At 45.5% G+C, this 16,835-nt stretch overlaps 1 protein-coding gene across 2 annotated transcripts in view; it reads left to right on the top strand.

Moving 5' to 3' along the window:
* The window catches only part of LOC147706079 (serine/threonine-protein phosphatase 4 regulatory subunit 1-like), a 342,243-nt gene that overhangs the window by 272,415 nt on the left and 52,993 nt on the right, over window positions 1-16,835 (top strand). For both annotated transcript variants that reach the window (XM_086932523.1, XM_086932522.1), the window contains 3 exons: window positions 1,635-1,801; window positions 13,021-13,475; window positions 14,307-14,512. In XM_086932523.1, the coding sequence (XP_086788649.1) occupies window positions 1,635-1,801; window positions 13,021-13,475; window positions 14,307-14,512 (828 nt within the window). The remainder of the gene's footprint in view (window positions 1-1,634; window positions 1,802-13,020; window positions 13,476-14,306; window positions 14,513-16,835) is intronic.

Raw genomic sequence — 16,835 nt, 5'->3', positions numbered from 1 at the left:
TAAAGTGCTTCTACAGGCATATATCCTTGCATTGGTGCAGACATACGACTTTCAGGAATTTTCAAGATTTTACAGTAGTAGACTTGGGAACCGTATTCCTAGCATATTTTTGTGAATTTTTGTCTTCACATAAGCAAGCAAACAATTTTTTGAATTAAGATATTACATAAGCAGAAATACATGCGTATATGCTCATGTCAAATATGCTCCGCGTTTGCAAATTCACTGTCCCTACACTATAGAAAAATATTTAATTCTGTCCTTGTAAAGAGTAAATTGCCCCCTTTCTAAGTATGGGAAGATATTGGATAGGAGTTGGTGAATAACCTTTACCATGTACATTTGTGGATGTGCACAGACTCTCATGGCGTTACAACCTTGCAACTGCTGCTTCCAAACTACTTCCATTCCTTGAAAGTAGATTTGCAGAAGAAGGCTACATCAGTGCCTTGTTAGAAGCCAAACCTTATTTGGATATTTTCTGTCCCATTAACTGGTAATAATGCAATTGATGCCATCATTTGTTCCTTCACTGTCTTACCCCACGAAGGACAAACAGGACACTTAGATTCCTGAAGCATTTCGTCCCTTGGATGATTGATTTTTTTTATGAACGTAACACGCCTGCTGTAAACTAATTTCAAACTACAGTTGATTGTGACACACTTTTTTGGAGAAGCTATTTGATTCCATAAAGTTTAAGGTCAAAATAATATTGTATCGAAAGTAAGGTCTTTTGTGTAATTTTAAAAACATGCCCTTATCTGGTAACGTATAAATTTGAATTTTCTGTTCACATTTCTTTACTTAATAGTTCCACAGATTGTGCGTGCCTAGTTCTGAATGCACAATTTTCCATTATTGTTCTCCCTCACATTGATAACATGTTTTGAGTTCCTCTTACTTATTTTATTTTGTCCTGAGTCCATTGAATTAACTGAAATTATTGATTTGTGTATTTAACAGATGTAACTAGCTTCATACAAAGTTGAAATGTGATCTCATTGCATTTATTCTTATTATCACTTATAATTCCGTTATTTTTCAGTATTTACCTCTATTTTCTTAATTAAAAACAGTTTATGATCAGAACTTAAGTATTATGAAAGACTAACTAGTCCTGTTTTTTTTCTTAATAGGACTTTTTTACTGACTCTTTTAGAATGTTAAAATAAGTTGCTTTGTGTCAGTAGTGTATGTAATCTCCATCAACTAGTAGGCAACGTCCAAACGGTAGGAATATTAAAAAGGTGTCATATTCTGCAGGAAAGTTCAAATTGAACGAACAGCCCAAAAAAGGCGAAGGCTTGGATGGATAGGGGTAGCCAGCAGAGAGGTGTTGTCTGTCAGAATAAGAAAACCATAGCATGGAAAATTCATAAGCCGTCATTAAAATGTGATGAATACCCCCAGTCCTCAACATCTTTGTTTATCAGCGTTTGAGTGACGTGAATCTCCTTTCTACTCAATGTATTCATGTAATGTCATGGCATAGCATCAACTGGTTCTGGTAACACATACAGGAATGGCTTGATTTTCTGACTTAAAGCCCCAGAACTGCTTGTTACCTTGATAGCTTTGTATTGCTCAGTGTAAAGACCACTGTATTTTAATTTTCTTTTTTATTGCCACAGGTTCGTCAGGCTGCCTTCCAATCCTTGGGTCCATTTATTTCTACCTTTGCAAACCCATCCAGTGCTGGCCTTTATATCAAGGAGGACGGTACACTCAGCATACGCCCATCTTCAGAAGATCTATTGACTACTTCCAACTCTAGTGAAAATAGTGTTGATTCGAGCAGGTAAAAATCTATAGGGAATGGAAGTGTCAGAGAACCTGCTCTATCTGATAAAGCGTATTCCACTGTGTATATATAGCAAGCTATTAAGAACAGATGCATTGTTAAAATAACAGCACCTTGTTTTGGTAAAATAGCTCAGGATCCCAGTCTTTGGTCTGTGAATTTGCATGTAACAATCTTGGCAGAGCAGACTCATGTGGGTGATGAAACAAGAGATAGCCAGTTGGGTAATAACACTTATGTTCGAGGCATGAGGGCTGCTGAATTCATATCTGTGCATAGATCGCCGCCTAGTGTTGGTTCCGGATGATTGCACATTGTTGTCCTGGAAGAGTCTTCGAAGTATCACGAGATAGGTGGCTCCTCCCCTGGACTACAGTGCGCATGGGCATCCTCTCCATCCTCAAATTGTTTTTTTCCGCCATTGGGTTCGGATGTCTAATCTCGACTCCAGTTCAAAAACTTGTACTCTTTCTACTCCTAAGGCCAAAAGGCCTTCACAGCGTCGGTATTGTATCGTTCGGTGCCTGTCCCTTTCGAGTGCTTCAATCGACGTCGAAAGAAGTAAATTTTTACGACAACACAGGCCCAGACTACATCGACGATGGAACGGACCCCGTTTAAGCGGTGCCCCGTTTGTAATTCAAAATATTCTAACTTAGATGTGCACCCAGTGTGTAATACATGTTTGTCCCCCGACCACGACGAGTCAAAATGTTTCACCTGCTCGAAGTTCCGCTCAAAGAAAACTATTAAACTTCGACGCGCGGCGAGGCAGTCGGCCCAACAGTCGGCACCAGCACCTGCGAACATCTTCGATGCCGGAGACGAGGAACTCTTCCAAGATGAGGAAGAAGAAGACGTTCCCGAAGAAATGTCGGAACCGGCGTCGGAGCAGGACTCCAATTTCGAGGTGGACGAGCAACCCGAAGAATACGTCCACGACCAAGACGTCGTCGAGGTAGGGGACGACGATGAGGCCATTGGGGCCGTTGATGACGACTCCAGTGGAGAGCCGAGCCCGCCCGCAGTTACGGGGCCTATAATCAACATTCCACCCCCTCCGGCTCCGGTCGAGGCATCGCCGAAAGGCCTTAGCCAAGATCCTTCCACACGGTCTACAGCCCAGCGCCAAAGCCAGGCTAAGGCCCTTTCAAAGGAGCCATCGGTCGATTCTACGAAATCGAAACAGGCAGAGCCGAAATCGAAGCCGAAACTACTCAAGATGGTGGTCGGTTCGACGTCGACGCCCGCTCCCACTAAGGCTGTCGACGATCCTTCGGCGTCGAAGATGCCCGTCGGCTCCAAGACTGGGACATCGAAGCAGGCCTCGACCAGCAAGCACGTCGCCTCGAAGGGCTCAGCGTTGGCGCCGACGTCGACGACCAAACATGGCGAGAAGAGCAAAGGCCTTCAGTTGAAAAGAAGTCTCGAGCCACACCTCTCAGGACTCAAGGCTGGGCTTGGAAAACGGGTTGAACCCACAACCAAGGACGCCCCGAAGGTGTCGTCGACGCCCAAGGATGGAGGCGCAACGCGCCGGGAGCTCGACTCGACGCGGTCAAGTGAGCGGCCTACACAGGCATCGAAGAAACCCAAAACAACCGCTTCAGTTTCGAAACCTCCGGGCTCAGCACCAATAAAGTTTGGGCTTCCGCCCACGGCCCGCCCAAAGCATCTCGAACGCCATGACACCGCCGAGGCTTCCAAGACATCGAAGGTGTCCTCCAAGTCCACACACGAACAGGTCGTCTATCACGAGCCTTCTTATGACAACCAGGCAAAACTCTTTATTGACTCTGAGTCGCGCAGGCTTACCGTCCACAAGCGGAAGATCGCGCCTGAACATCCATTGGAAGGTTACAGGATTCCCCTCAAAAAGAAGATGGTCTATTCTACCTCTCCGGTTCTTTTTGAACCACTTCAGGAGTATTCGCAACAAATAGCTCATTCTCCAGCACAGAGTGAGGAGGACTTAAATGTAGACTATGGCCAAATGGCCTATTCTTACCACACGGACACTGATCAGGATGTCTCGCATCAATGGTCAGGGGCAGGGGATCAAGGCGATGACCCTGATGACCCCCATACCACTCCGGACTCTCAGTCCTACAATGTTAAACCATCTCCAACTGAGGACACCGCTGCATTTAATGCACTGATAGAGCGGGCAGCCCTTAACCATGACGTCGACATGCATGCCGAGCCAGTGGATGAGGATTTCTTATTTGACACCTTCTCCACATCTGAACTCTCCACTAAGACTCTACCCATGCTTAAAGGGGTCCTCAAGCATGCGACGGACATTTTCAAGGAGCCAACCAAAGCCAGGGTTATCAACCCCCGGATCGACAAGAAATACAGGCCTGTCCCAGTGGACCCCACCTATATCAAAGGCCAGCTCCCCTTGGACTCCCTTGTGGTGGTTAATGCACACAAAAGGGCTAACTCTCAATACAGTGGTGACGCTCCCCCTCCGGACAAAGAGTCAAAGATCTTTGAAGCGTCTGGAAAGCATGTGGCAGCGCAAGCCGCTAACATTTGGAGAATAGCCAATACACAGGCCCTGTTGGCTAGATACGACAGGGCGCACTACGACACCCTAGAACAGTTACTGCAGCACATGCCTGATATGTACAGAGAAGCTGCAGAAATGGTTTTACAAGAGGGGAAACTGATCTCCAATGCGTCAATCAAATGCGCACTGGACGCAGCAGACACAGCGGCTAGAGCGCTTAATACTAGCGTAATGCTGCGAGGCCATGCATGGCTGCGCATCTCAGGGTTTAAATCCGAAATCCAAACTACTCTTCTCAATCAGCCGGTTAACCCGAACTTCCTGTTTGGATCGGAGGTTGACACAACACTTGAGAAGATGAAAAAAGACAGGGAGACGTCGAAATCCATGGGGGCTCTGCAGTCCCAGCAGTTTCGGGGCAGTTCCTTTCGTCGCTCCGGTAACAGGGGAGCAACAAGAGGACAGGCTATACAGCATTCCCAGTATGCCAAGAGCAGCACGCAATCTACCTACACAAAGAACACCAGGGGTGGATACCGTGGGAACAGCGCCAAAGGGAGAGGACGCGGCAATAACAACGCCAGGTCCTCCGCTCCCAAAAAACAGTGACTTCTTGTCACTGCCCCCGACCATCTAACACCTGTCGGGGGAGACTCCAGCAGTTCCTGCCAATCTGGGAAGACATTACAACAGACAGGTGGGTGAGACAACTTATCCGGTACGGCTATTGTCTAGAACTGACCTCCACCCCCCCCAACATACCCCCAAGAAGCCGTCCTATGTCCGCAGAGCACACGCACTTATTGCAGCAGGAAGTGCTCGCCATGCTGCAAAAAGGAGCCATAGAACTCGTGCCTGTAGAAGAGCAGGGTACAGGGGTGTACTCACTGTACTTCTTGATTCCAAAAAAGGACGGGTCCCTGCGGCCCATTCTAGACCTCAGACCCCTCAACCAATACATCCTTTCAGAGCACTTTCACATGCTAACCTTACAACAGGTCCTGCCGCTGCTCCATCAGGGCGACTTCCTAGCCACCCTCGACCTCAAGGAAGCATATTTCCACATTCCCATTCACCCAAGTCACAAAAAATACCTCAGGTTCACTATCAACAATCAGCATTACCAGTTCAAGGTTCTGCCGTTCGGGGTCACTACTGCTCCCAGGGTCTTCACCAAGTGCTTAGCGACTGTGGCGACGCACCTTCGCAGGCAAGGTGTTCACGTGTATCCCTACCTGGACGACTGGCTCGTTCAGGGCAGTTCAGCCAAGCAGTGCGGCCGCGGTATGTCACGGACCATTCCCCTCCTACACAGTCTGGGGTTCTCACTCAACTACGGGAAGTCTCACCTGCAGCCAGCCCATGTGCAACAGTACCTAGGGGCGACACTAAACACCCAGTCGGCCACAGCGCAGCCGAACCCTGCCAGGGTCAACAGCATGCAGCTGCTCATTCGGAGGTTCCAACCTCAGCGATCCGTCCCAGCGCAGGTGTTCATGCAACTGATCGGTATGATGGCATCCTGCATATTCATAGTCCCGCACGCGAGACTGCACATGCGTCCCCTTCAAGAATGCTTAGCCCGACAGTGGAACCAGGCTCATGGCCATCTAAAAGACCTAGTGTTGGTGACCGGTCGTGCTTACAACTCTCTGCATTGGTGGAATCCACAAAACCTTTGCAGGGGACGACCGTTCCAAGAGCCTGTCCCACAAATAGTGCTAACGACGGACGCATCTCTCCAGGGTTGGGGAGCGCATGTCCTCCACTACACGGTGCAGGGACTATGGACAACACAATAGCAGAAAATGCATATCAATGTGTTGGAGCTGATGGCAATCTTCATGGCGCTGAAGGCATTCAAGTTGCACCTGTGCAACAAGGCCGTATTAGTCCGGACAGACAACATGACCGCCATGTATTACATCCAGAAGCAGGGATGCACGCACTCCCCGCAGCTTTCTCACCTAGGCCAGAGCATGTGAAAGTGGGCCATTCAGAGGAACATCTTCCTCATGGCGGAGCATCTCCCGGGTGTCGACAACCAAATGGCGGACCTGCTCAGCAGGCACAGTCATCAGATGCACGAGTGGGAGATCCACCCGTCAGTTCTCCATCCATACTTCCAACAGTTGGGTCATCCAGACATCGACCTCTTCGCCACAAGCGAGAACGCAAAATGCCCAAACTTCGCCGCCAGGTTCCCACACCCGCAGTCTCAGGGCAATGCAATATGGATGAACTGGTCAGGCAGATTTGCGTACGCTTTTCCGCCAGCCCCCCTCATACCTCTGGTGGCCCGCAAACTGCGACAGCACTCCATAACGCTCATCCTGGTTGCTCCAACGTGGGCACGGCAAGCTTGGTACACCACGTTCCTGGAACTTTCAGTGGTGCCTCACCAGCGGCTGCGCCTCACTCCCAGCCTCCTCACTCAAAGCCATGGCGACATTCAGCACCCAGATCCCCAACAGTTGAACCTTGCGATTTGGCTCCTGAGGTCATAGAGTTTGGATACCTGAACTTGCCTCCTGAGTGCATGAACATCATTAAGGAGGCAAGACGACCGACTACCAGGGCCTGCGATGCAGCCAAATGGAAGCGGTTTGTTATTTACTGCTCCAACAATGACATTAATCCGTTGGACGCATCTACGCAAAACATCATATGTTACTTATTGCATCTGTACCAATGCAACCTGGCATACAGTTCAATCAGGATCCATTTGGCGGCCATAGCCGCTTACCTTCAAAACAGGCAGCACCTTTCCGTTTTCAGGGTGCCTGCCATTAAAGCCTTTTTGGAAGGACTTAAGAGAGTAATCCCTCCCAGACACCCACCTTAACCAGTCTGGAACCTAAATATCGTTCTCACCAGACTCATGGGGCCACCCTTTGAGCCACTCCATTCCTGTGAAATACAGTTTCTTACCTGGAAGGTGGCCTTCCTAATAGCTATTATCTCGCTGCGGAGGGTCAGTGAGCTGCAAGCCCTCACAATTCAGGAACCCTACCTGCAAATTCATGCAAATAGGGTGGTGCTTCGCACCAACCCTAAATTCATGCCAAAGGTGGTTTCGCAGTTCCACCTTAACCAAAACATAGACCTGCCAGTTTTCTTTCCTAACCCTGACTCAGTGGCAGACAGAGCACTGCACACCTTAGATGTCAAAAGGGCTCTCCTGTATTACATCGACAGGACAAAAGACTTTCGAAAAACTAAACAGCTGTTCGTTGCCTTCTCTCCACAACATAAAGGCAACCCCATCTCCAAGTCGGGTATAGCCAGGTGGATTGTTAAATGCATCCAGATCTGTTATCAAAAGGCTAAGCACACGTTGACAGTTCCCCCTAGAGCGCATTCCACACGCAAGTTAGGGGCTTCCATGGCTTTCCTGGGTAACATTCCTCTAGAGGATATATGTAGAGCAGCCACATGGACCACCATACATACATTTACCAAACACTACTGCGTAGATGTGCACTCCAAACAGCAAGCTGCTGTAGGACAGGCTGTTCTCAGAAATCTCTTTCAGACTGCTGCAGCTGGCACGGGCACCCGCCAGTAGGGGGGTAACTGATATTTATTCTATGCACAGATATGAATTCAGCAGCCCTCATGCCTCGAACGGAATATGCTACTTACCAGTATGCATCTGTTCTTGGCATGAAGGGCTGCTGACATTCATATCGTCCACCCTCCTCCCCGGTGCCTGTCGCAGCTGTAGCTCTCAGAATCATTTTCAGGCATGGTCATCACTTTCAGTATTACACTCCATCTCTGCCACAATGGCGAAAAACAATCTGAGGATGGAGAGGATGCCCATGCGCACAGTAGTCCAGGGGAGGAGCCACCTATCTTGTGATACTTCGAAGACTCTTCCAGGACAACAATGTGCAATCATCCGGACCCTAATGCACTGCACTATTCACTCCTTGGAGTGTAGATGGTCACAATTTGTACAATTTTAGTAGATTAATCATCAGAAATTGCAGTTCATCATGTTTACAAAAAGTGTTAACAATTCCAATAAATCTTCACAGGATGTCGTTGGTGGAAAGTTGTCCAATAATTATTTAATTCTTGTGCAGGTAAAATTGTTGTATCATCACAAAATTACTCATTTTTCCATATACATTATTTTGTTGGTGTATCCCAATGCATTTCGGGCTTGATAATCAGCCCTTCGTCAGGGGAATCTACAAGAGGATAATATGTACATGAGTATACATAGCAAACAATACATATATAGCATATCATGTCAAGAGAGCCAGAACTTGTGTTCCGAAAGCAACACTGTGTGCAGATCGAAAAAGGTCCTATACTCATGGCTAGTAGAAACAAAGAAACCAATAGGAAGAAGGAGTGAAGGTTGAGAAACCAACTGAGGATAGAAAACCGACACGTGTGTAAAAGGAAAGAGACTCTTGTGGTGTCTGTTAAGAAACAAACTACGTGCTGTGCTGAGAGTCAAACACAATCTCCAAGCGTGTGCCCAGGGAAAATGGATTACATGCTTTAATTATTAAAACTCCGAACGTGTGCCCAAAGGAGGAGAATCGGAAGGAAATGCGCTTACTGATCTTGTCGGGATGAATATTAAACCGCTGAACGCGGCGCCGAAATTCGCGCCCGAGTAAAAATCCAACACTGTTAGCACTTGGTTCACATGTCCCTAAGTTGAGCGTTCTATCTGCTTCGGGATAACACTCCAACATGGCGAGCACGGATGAAGTCCTCTTTCTACCACTATGCCTCTTTATTGAGCACTCTCGCAGTCTGTTCCTAATCACACGCTGGAAACACTCGTTCACTCGCGAGCACCCGCGTTTCTTCACCCGGTAAGATTTCCTTCCGTCACAGACACGGCTAACCCGTTTTAAGTTTATTTCATGTCAACTTTGAAGTATTCTCATTTTTTCCGGTCTTTTGTTCTATCAGGGAGATTTAACCTTTGACATACTGAGATCCAACGCATACAGGATTCTTTTCCATCGCCTGGGCCCATTGGTCAGACTAATCCTGAGACCACCTTTCCCTCGCGGGCTTGGCCAGGTGTGACGCTGAGTGTGTTTCCACCGATCTCTGCCCCTGACTCTTTAGCGATAATGGGCAATCTCAAATCGGGTTCGCCCCTCGACCCTTGCCCTGCTAAATTTTTAGCGAAAGTTGCGGAGGTGATCAATCCTCTGGCAAACCCACTGTTGAATCTTTCGCTGAGTCTGGGAGTGGTCCCGCAAGCCTGGAAGCAGGCGATGGTGATTCCATTGCTTAAAAAACCTGGCCTAGACCCGAAGGCCCCGGTTAATTATAGGCCCATCTCTCTGCTGCCGGCTTTCACGAAGATTGTGGAAAAGCACGTTCAGGTTGTGCTTTCCAATTTTCTTGAGACCAACGAGATCTTGCATGCCACCCAGTCGGGTTTTCGTCCCCATCTAAGCACAGAGACTGCGCTCCTTGAGGTCTCAGAAACCATCAAAGGGGTTCTGGACTTGGGGGCAAAGCCATGCTGGTGATGTTGGACTTGTCGGCGGCATTCGACACCGTCCCTCATGATGGCCTTCTCGCAAGACTCTTTGAGATAGGTCTGCGGGGGACGGTGTTCGACGGGTTCTCCTCCTTTCTAGCCGGCCGCCGGCAAACGGTCTGGGCGCCGCCAGATTCCGCCGTGATGCCGCCTCTGGGAGTCGGGGTCCCTCAGGGCTCTATCTTGAGCCCGACCCTCTTTAACATCTTCATGACCCCATTGGCGGCGTTGGCCGAGTCGTATGGCGCCCGGATCGTATCCTATGCTGACGACACCCAGCTCCTCTTCTCATGTAAGAGAGGAGGAGACTTTGATGAGAGTATCCGGGATTGCCTTGGGGCTGTTTTTCAATGGTTCCAACTGAACAGCCTCAAGTGCAATTCCGATAAGTCCGAGGTACTCTTCTTTGGGTGTGACACAGAGCCAGACTGGCAGGCCTGGTGGCCGATTAATGTTTCCTCCGTCTTGTTCTTCCCATGTCGCCAAGAATCTGGGGGTCAAGATGGATAAGGGGTTAACACTGAAATCCCAGATCCTTGGGGTGGCGGGCACCTGCTTCGGCATCCTTAGGATGTTGCGGAGGTTCCTTCCCCTGTTGTCTGAGGAGCACAGGATACTGACAGTGCAGGCTCTGATTGGGTCCAGGTTGGATTATTCCAACATTCTTTACCTGGGCCTACCAGAGTACCTGCTGCAGCGGCTCCAAGTGGTGCAGAACGCTGCCGCGAGAGCTATCTTTGGATTAAATAGACGGGCCAGTGCATCGGGCCTGTTGAAAACCTTGCACTGGCTTCCAATCCGGAAACGGATCGCCTTCAAGGCTCTGACTTTGGCCTATAAAGCTCTTCACGCGGTGGGAGCAAAATATCTTCAAAAGAGGCTGGTTTTCTATCAACCGACCAGGTCCTTGAGGTCGGAATCTCTGTTTTTGGCGGTTGTTCCGCGGGTGAAGAGAGCTCGCCTGGGAGGCCGCTCCTTTGGATTGCTGGCGCCACAGTTGTGGAACTCTCTGCCGCTTGCTCTGCGGGGAGCTACCCGCCTCCTTGCTTTTAGAAAAGGCCTTAAAACCTGGTTGTTTACCCAGTAGCCTGTTTTCCCTGTATGTCCTTTTCTTGCATTCTGTCTTTTCTTTTATCGGTGTTATGTTATTGTGTTGCAGCCTTCCTTCTCCAATAAAGCGCCGGGACACTCTTTTTGAGTAGCCGTGCGCTATACAAAAGAATAAATAACATAACATAACATAACTGCAAACTCAGGCGCGAATTTCGGCGCCGCGTTCAGCGGTTTAATATTCATCCCAACTAGATCAGTAAGCGCATTTCCTTCCGATTCTCCTCCTTTGGGCACACGTTCGGAGTTTTAATAATTAAAGCATGTAATCCATTTTCCCTGGGCACAAGCTTGGAGATTGTGTTTGACTCTCAGCACAGCACGTAGTTTGTTTCTTAACAGACACCACAAGAGTCTCTTTCCTTTTACACACGTGTCGGTTTTCTATCCTCAGTTGGTTTCTCAACCTTCACTCCTTCTTCCTATTGGTTTCTTTGTTTCTACTAGCCATGAGTATAGGACCTTTTTCGATCTGCACACAGTGTTGCTTTCGGAACATAAGTTCTGGCTCTCTTGACATGATATGCTATATATGTATTGTTTGCGATGTATACTCATGTACATATTATCCTCTTGTAGATTTCCCTGACGAAGGGCTGATTATCAAGCCCGAAATGCATTGGGATACACCAACAAAATAATGTATATGGAAAAATGCGTAATTTTGTGATGATACAACAATTTTACCTGCACAAGAATTAAATAATTATTGGACAACTTTCCACCAACGACATCCTGTGAAGATTTATTGGAATTGTTAACACTTTTTGTAAACATGATGAACTGCAATTTCTGATGATTAATCTACTAAAATTGTACAAATTGTGACCACCTACACTCCAAGGAGTGAATAGTGCAGTGCATTAGGCTCCTGAGTAGCCCTCAGGAAACTTTTTTCCTCTTTCAGAATAAAGGTTTAGCAGGACCTTCCACCTTTTGCACGCAAAGACAAGTTTTAAGACTAGAGATCACAGTATTCACCACATAAGCTTAATCACACTGAGTGCAACCGCTGCTGCAATCTTCCCAATCATCCGGACCCAACACTAGGCGGCGATCTATGCACAGATATGAATGTCAGCAGCCCTTCATGCCAAGAACAGATGCATACTGGTAAGTAGCATATTCCTAGGACCATATGTGAAGCATTTAGAGCCGGATTGCTAATAAGTACTCAACATTCACAGACTAGGACTGTCATGATATGCTGGCTTAGGGAGCATTCTGTACTTACCACCACTTTCCTCTCTTGTGTGCTGATGTGCTTTGCATCCCCATCTCTTTATTCTTTTTATCTCTCCCCCAAAGTTGAATGGTGGATCTGTTGTTCAAAACTCAAATAGAACTGCTCTTGTTACTTGTGGTGCAGATCCCATGGTTTGACTTAAGGAAGATCTTTCGCACTTTAAAGGTTCTCCTGGTCATCTCCACCTCTCACCTCGCTCAAGTGCAGAACAAAGCCCAGTAGCCATAGAATAAACTAAAAGGAGTGGTTTGGTTATTCTTCTCTGCTTCTGTGGTACTGAACTGCTTTCCTTTACCTTTTGACAATGGATCCACTATTCCCTTCCAGTGAGACACAAGTACAATGTCTGAATCACTTAATCATTCCACTTGTAGATTGCTTATAATTGTGCTTTTTTTTAATTGCAGGCATGTTTTCACAGTTGTTCTTCTGCTTGCTAGACACTTGAGTCCATAGTATGGTACTGTTAGATAACATTAGTTTTTTGTTTCCAACTTAGTAATTTGAATCAGTTTTTCTACATGACGCATTTCTAAACTGTTATAAGAGGTTACAGTTGCTCTATAAGCTGCCATTTTTGTGCATTGTGGTCCTCCACATATTGACCATTATCGTCCATGTTGACATTAGATGTTTTAATGGACTTTCTTTAAAACACTGGAAGCAATATCAAATTAAAACACATTATGTGTAGTTTAGACCTCATTAGTGCCAGCTAGCATAATAAATGTGCCCTGAATTCTTTGAGAGTTTTAGATCTGCTTTGTTTGTATGTATATGCTATTGTAGTCTAGTATCTGCTTATTCTGTACTTGCAGTGCAGAGGAGGTTGTCAAATCCCAGGCCCACCAAGCAGCTGAGGAGCCACCAACTGAGAAAAATGGCCCACAGTCTTCGGAGTCAACGAACGTGGACATAAAAGTGGAAAGAGTGACCGCCTCTGATGGCGGGAGCACAGATGGATTGCCTTGTAGTGAGCATACATCAGCACCGGAAATCAGGGGGACTGGCGAGTGCCCTGGACCTGGAATGAACACCTCAGATTCCATTTCTAATCATTGCAAGGATGTGTTTAACTCTTTCCTTTACTGGCGCTCCCCTTTACCGGATATTAGCCAGGATTTGAAGTTGCTTCAGACAGATGGTGAAAAGGACGAAGAAGAGCAAGACAACACACAGTCCGCATCCCTCTGCAATGCATACGCAGCCAGCAGTGAGATTAAAAAAGTCCTGGAAAGTTTAAAAGAGCACATGGATGACCCAGATGTTCAAGGTAATACAGTGAGTAATGAAATAGGGGCAGGTAGAGGGCACACTGAACCAGCCTAGAAAGTTAATAAGGCGGCACCACTCTCCATTAAGGGGTACCATAGGTGAACAATTTCACCACAGAGAATCCTGCTTTGGAGACAAGAGGGTCAGTGACCAGAAGAGGAAATATTAAGTCACTAGCTATAAGGAGAATACATTATAAAAGTACAGTGTAACAGAGGTTAACCCATCCAATAATAGAAATTGAGTGCAACATAAAGGAGTAGATGGAGACACATTATGCATGTCAGTTAGAGATGGGTTTGCCTAACTGATATTAAATGTGGGTGCCATGTTTTAAGACTATACTGCAATGAACACCTTCCTATCAGTATAAAGGGCTCTAAGAATGTATTTGCTAGTTCATTATAGAAGAACATAAAAAGCAACTAGAATGTTTAAGCTCTGCTGTTTGGTATGATGAGTTGGCATGCCAGCATATAGTTCTGATTTGTAACCCTGAAGGCATATTTTTGGCTTAAAACACTATATGTTCTACATAATAAACATAGATGGCTTTTTTCATTTGTTTTGTTGCTCCAATTGGGGCAAATGGGATTAAATGCCACAGTGTCTGTGATTGAGTAATTGTGTATGAAGCCATTAATGTTTTTTGGATGGAGTCCGAACCCTTAACTTTTCATGAAGTCACGTCTAGTGGCTTACTTTCCTCTCCATAATACTGCTTGTACCTTTGAAAGTCTTTCAAAATAGGACAGAACTACTGATATATGAAATCGTTTTAAAAACATTACTCTTTTATTTTTATTTTTTTACCCTACGTATGTTACAGCTCAGGTCCAGGTACTGACTGCAGCATTGCGGGCTGCTCAACTAGATTCAGTGAATGACAATGAAACAAGAAGCACTGAGAAGACTATGAAGGCTCTGCCGCAGGAAGCACCCTCTTTTAAAGATGAAAACAAAAACATTCCTGCCTCTCCTGAGTCTCCTGAGAAAGCCTCTGAGGTCTCAAAGGCCTGCTCATTTCAGAGCATTGTGAGTATTTAAAGCCAGTGACTTGCACCATGTTTCACTTCAAAACCAGACATCTACCATATGATGTGCCAAAGCGGCATATTCCCCCATACAGCGCATTATTATTCACTGCCAGGCCGTTGTTTTTAACATGTGTTATGATGCAAAGTTCTCAGAAAGGTAAACTTTTTAGACCTGAGAGCTCAATAATCAATTCAAATGTTGGGTAGGCCATATGTATTTTGTCTTATCCAAGTGTCTCTACTAGAGATAAGAATTTCACGACCTGCAATTTCAGGGCTGTAACTAGACAAGTGTATAGCTAAGCATTAACAGTGTAATTCAGATCAGTTGCGTCTTGTGAACAACATTGTGTCCATAGCTATAAGTCGTACCACATTAGGAGAAGAAGGATATATGTTGGCATATGTGTCACTTTTTGAAGGATAGTGTACTTATATGCCACTTAAGCTCTTATTCAGTTGCTGCATGAGGATATATACTGGTGCTGCTTTGTGAATTATAGAAGCCCTGTGGGTTTGTGTAACATTTGGGGCAGTATCTCCATTAATTCTCCATTCAAAGCTTCATTTGGTCTTTTTTACACATAAACATCGTGTTATTCCTTGTTTTCTACTCAAAATATACTAAAACTTAATTCTCTACAAACCTTGTTAAACCATTACTTTGCACAACCTGCATTGGCATAGCAAAAGGGTGTCTCGCTTAGGACCTTATACGTATTTAGTTGTGCAGCACAATATCCTTGGTGCAACAATATCAACTGTTGCATGGCTAAACCCTCATAAGGTCCCAAAGGCGAGACCTATTGGCTATGCCAATGCTTGTTTTAGGTTTTGAGCGCTGCTTTTTTGTTCCCTCTGGAAACAGCTGAACCAATTTACATGGGTACGGCTATGAATTATTTGTGCTAAACATGGCAGTGTAAAGCTGTTGAGCTGTTTTATTGCTGTGAGTGTAGTTTGCGTGCTTCTCAGGGGGTAGACCCTGTCTACATTTACAGCATCCCTTATGGTGAGGTATGCAGTAGTATGGGTGCAAAACACCCCCTGAAAGGTAATGTAATTGTGTAATTATAAGATGTACACTCTCCACTAGATATACCGAATGTTGTGTGTCTCAGAACAGCCTCAGAATCTACAGCTCTCTATTGCTTCCTAGCTACGTTTGCCCTTTAGAAATAGTGATACATACATAAAACACCTCCAGAAGGATTTAATCAGAAATTCAACTATAATATTTATTTCCCTTTTTAATATTAATATTTAGCCTTCTGGGTTCCAATCACAGTACTAACTTTGTAATGGTTTCTGGATTTTTGCAATGTTGTTGAATTTACATTCTAGGCGACAGCCTCTGCTTTTGCGAAAGGAGAATAAAGTTAGCAGCCCACAGCTCGCCCTAATCACAAGAAAATCTGATTTCTCTTCTGTAGACCAAATAAATCCACCTCTGAAACTTACTTGATTCGAAGATCACCTTAAACATTAACTCTTCTTAATATTTCGACTTTAAGCAGGAACTACTGAAAGTTAAACTTTTTACGATTTGTAAGAAAACGTTTAAGAAACTTGGAGATCTGACGTGACTAAAACAGCGTAGTTGGTTACTGCACCTGCTGCATAGAACTTTGAAAACCTTAGGATCACATAATCAAATTTCAGCAGGGTATCTTTTTGAGGTTAATCCAGACAAAGCGCCAGGTACTTAGTTGAAGGGAAATTTTGCGCACCACCGGGTATTTGGTATGGTCTAAGCAATGATTGTACTAAAGTGGTGCTGCTAGGAAAGGGGTGACCTGTACAACCCCTTGACAATGTAATGTGAGAACACATACATATAATTTAGTGAGCAAAAAAACCTGCGCAACCACAAATTGATACAGATAATGTATTGCTAAACTTACCAACTGTCCTTTGTTGTTGCTACAAAATCAAGACCAAAGAATTTATTTCTGTATCAATTTGTGGTTGCGCAGGTTTTTTTGCTCACTATCTTTTTAAGGTTGATATATTTTTTTTTTCAAAGTAGCATGTATCTGGGGAAGAACATATTCTTTAAGCGCCATGACACTTCGGCGAGTTAGCCAATTATCCATGTTACAACACTTTCATTTTTAATCACCAGTTCAAGTATTAACTATATTGATCTCGTTACTCTAATACGTTTGATTGAGAAAGAAAATGAGCCTTGCGATATTTGGAAGGAACGGAAATGCTCAGAGAGAAGAATGTTCACATTTGTTCTTGTTGTGGTGGGAGGTGAAAACAAAAGCAGTACTGTGAGGGTTGTGGAAGAAAAGGCATAGACAAACTAAAACAGA

This window comes from Lissotriton vulgaris, chromosome 7, assembly GCF_964263255.1.
Source record: "Lissotriton vulgaris chromosome 7, aLisVul1.2, whole genome shotgun sequence".
Taxonomy (NCBI): Eukaryota; Metazoa; Chordata; class Amphibia; order Caudata; family Salamandridae; genus Lissotriton; species Lissotriton vulgaris.
This window is presented reverse-complemented; position numbering and strand designations above follow the sequence as displayed.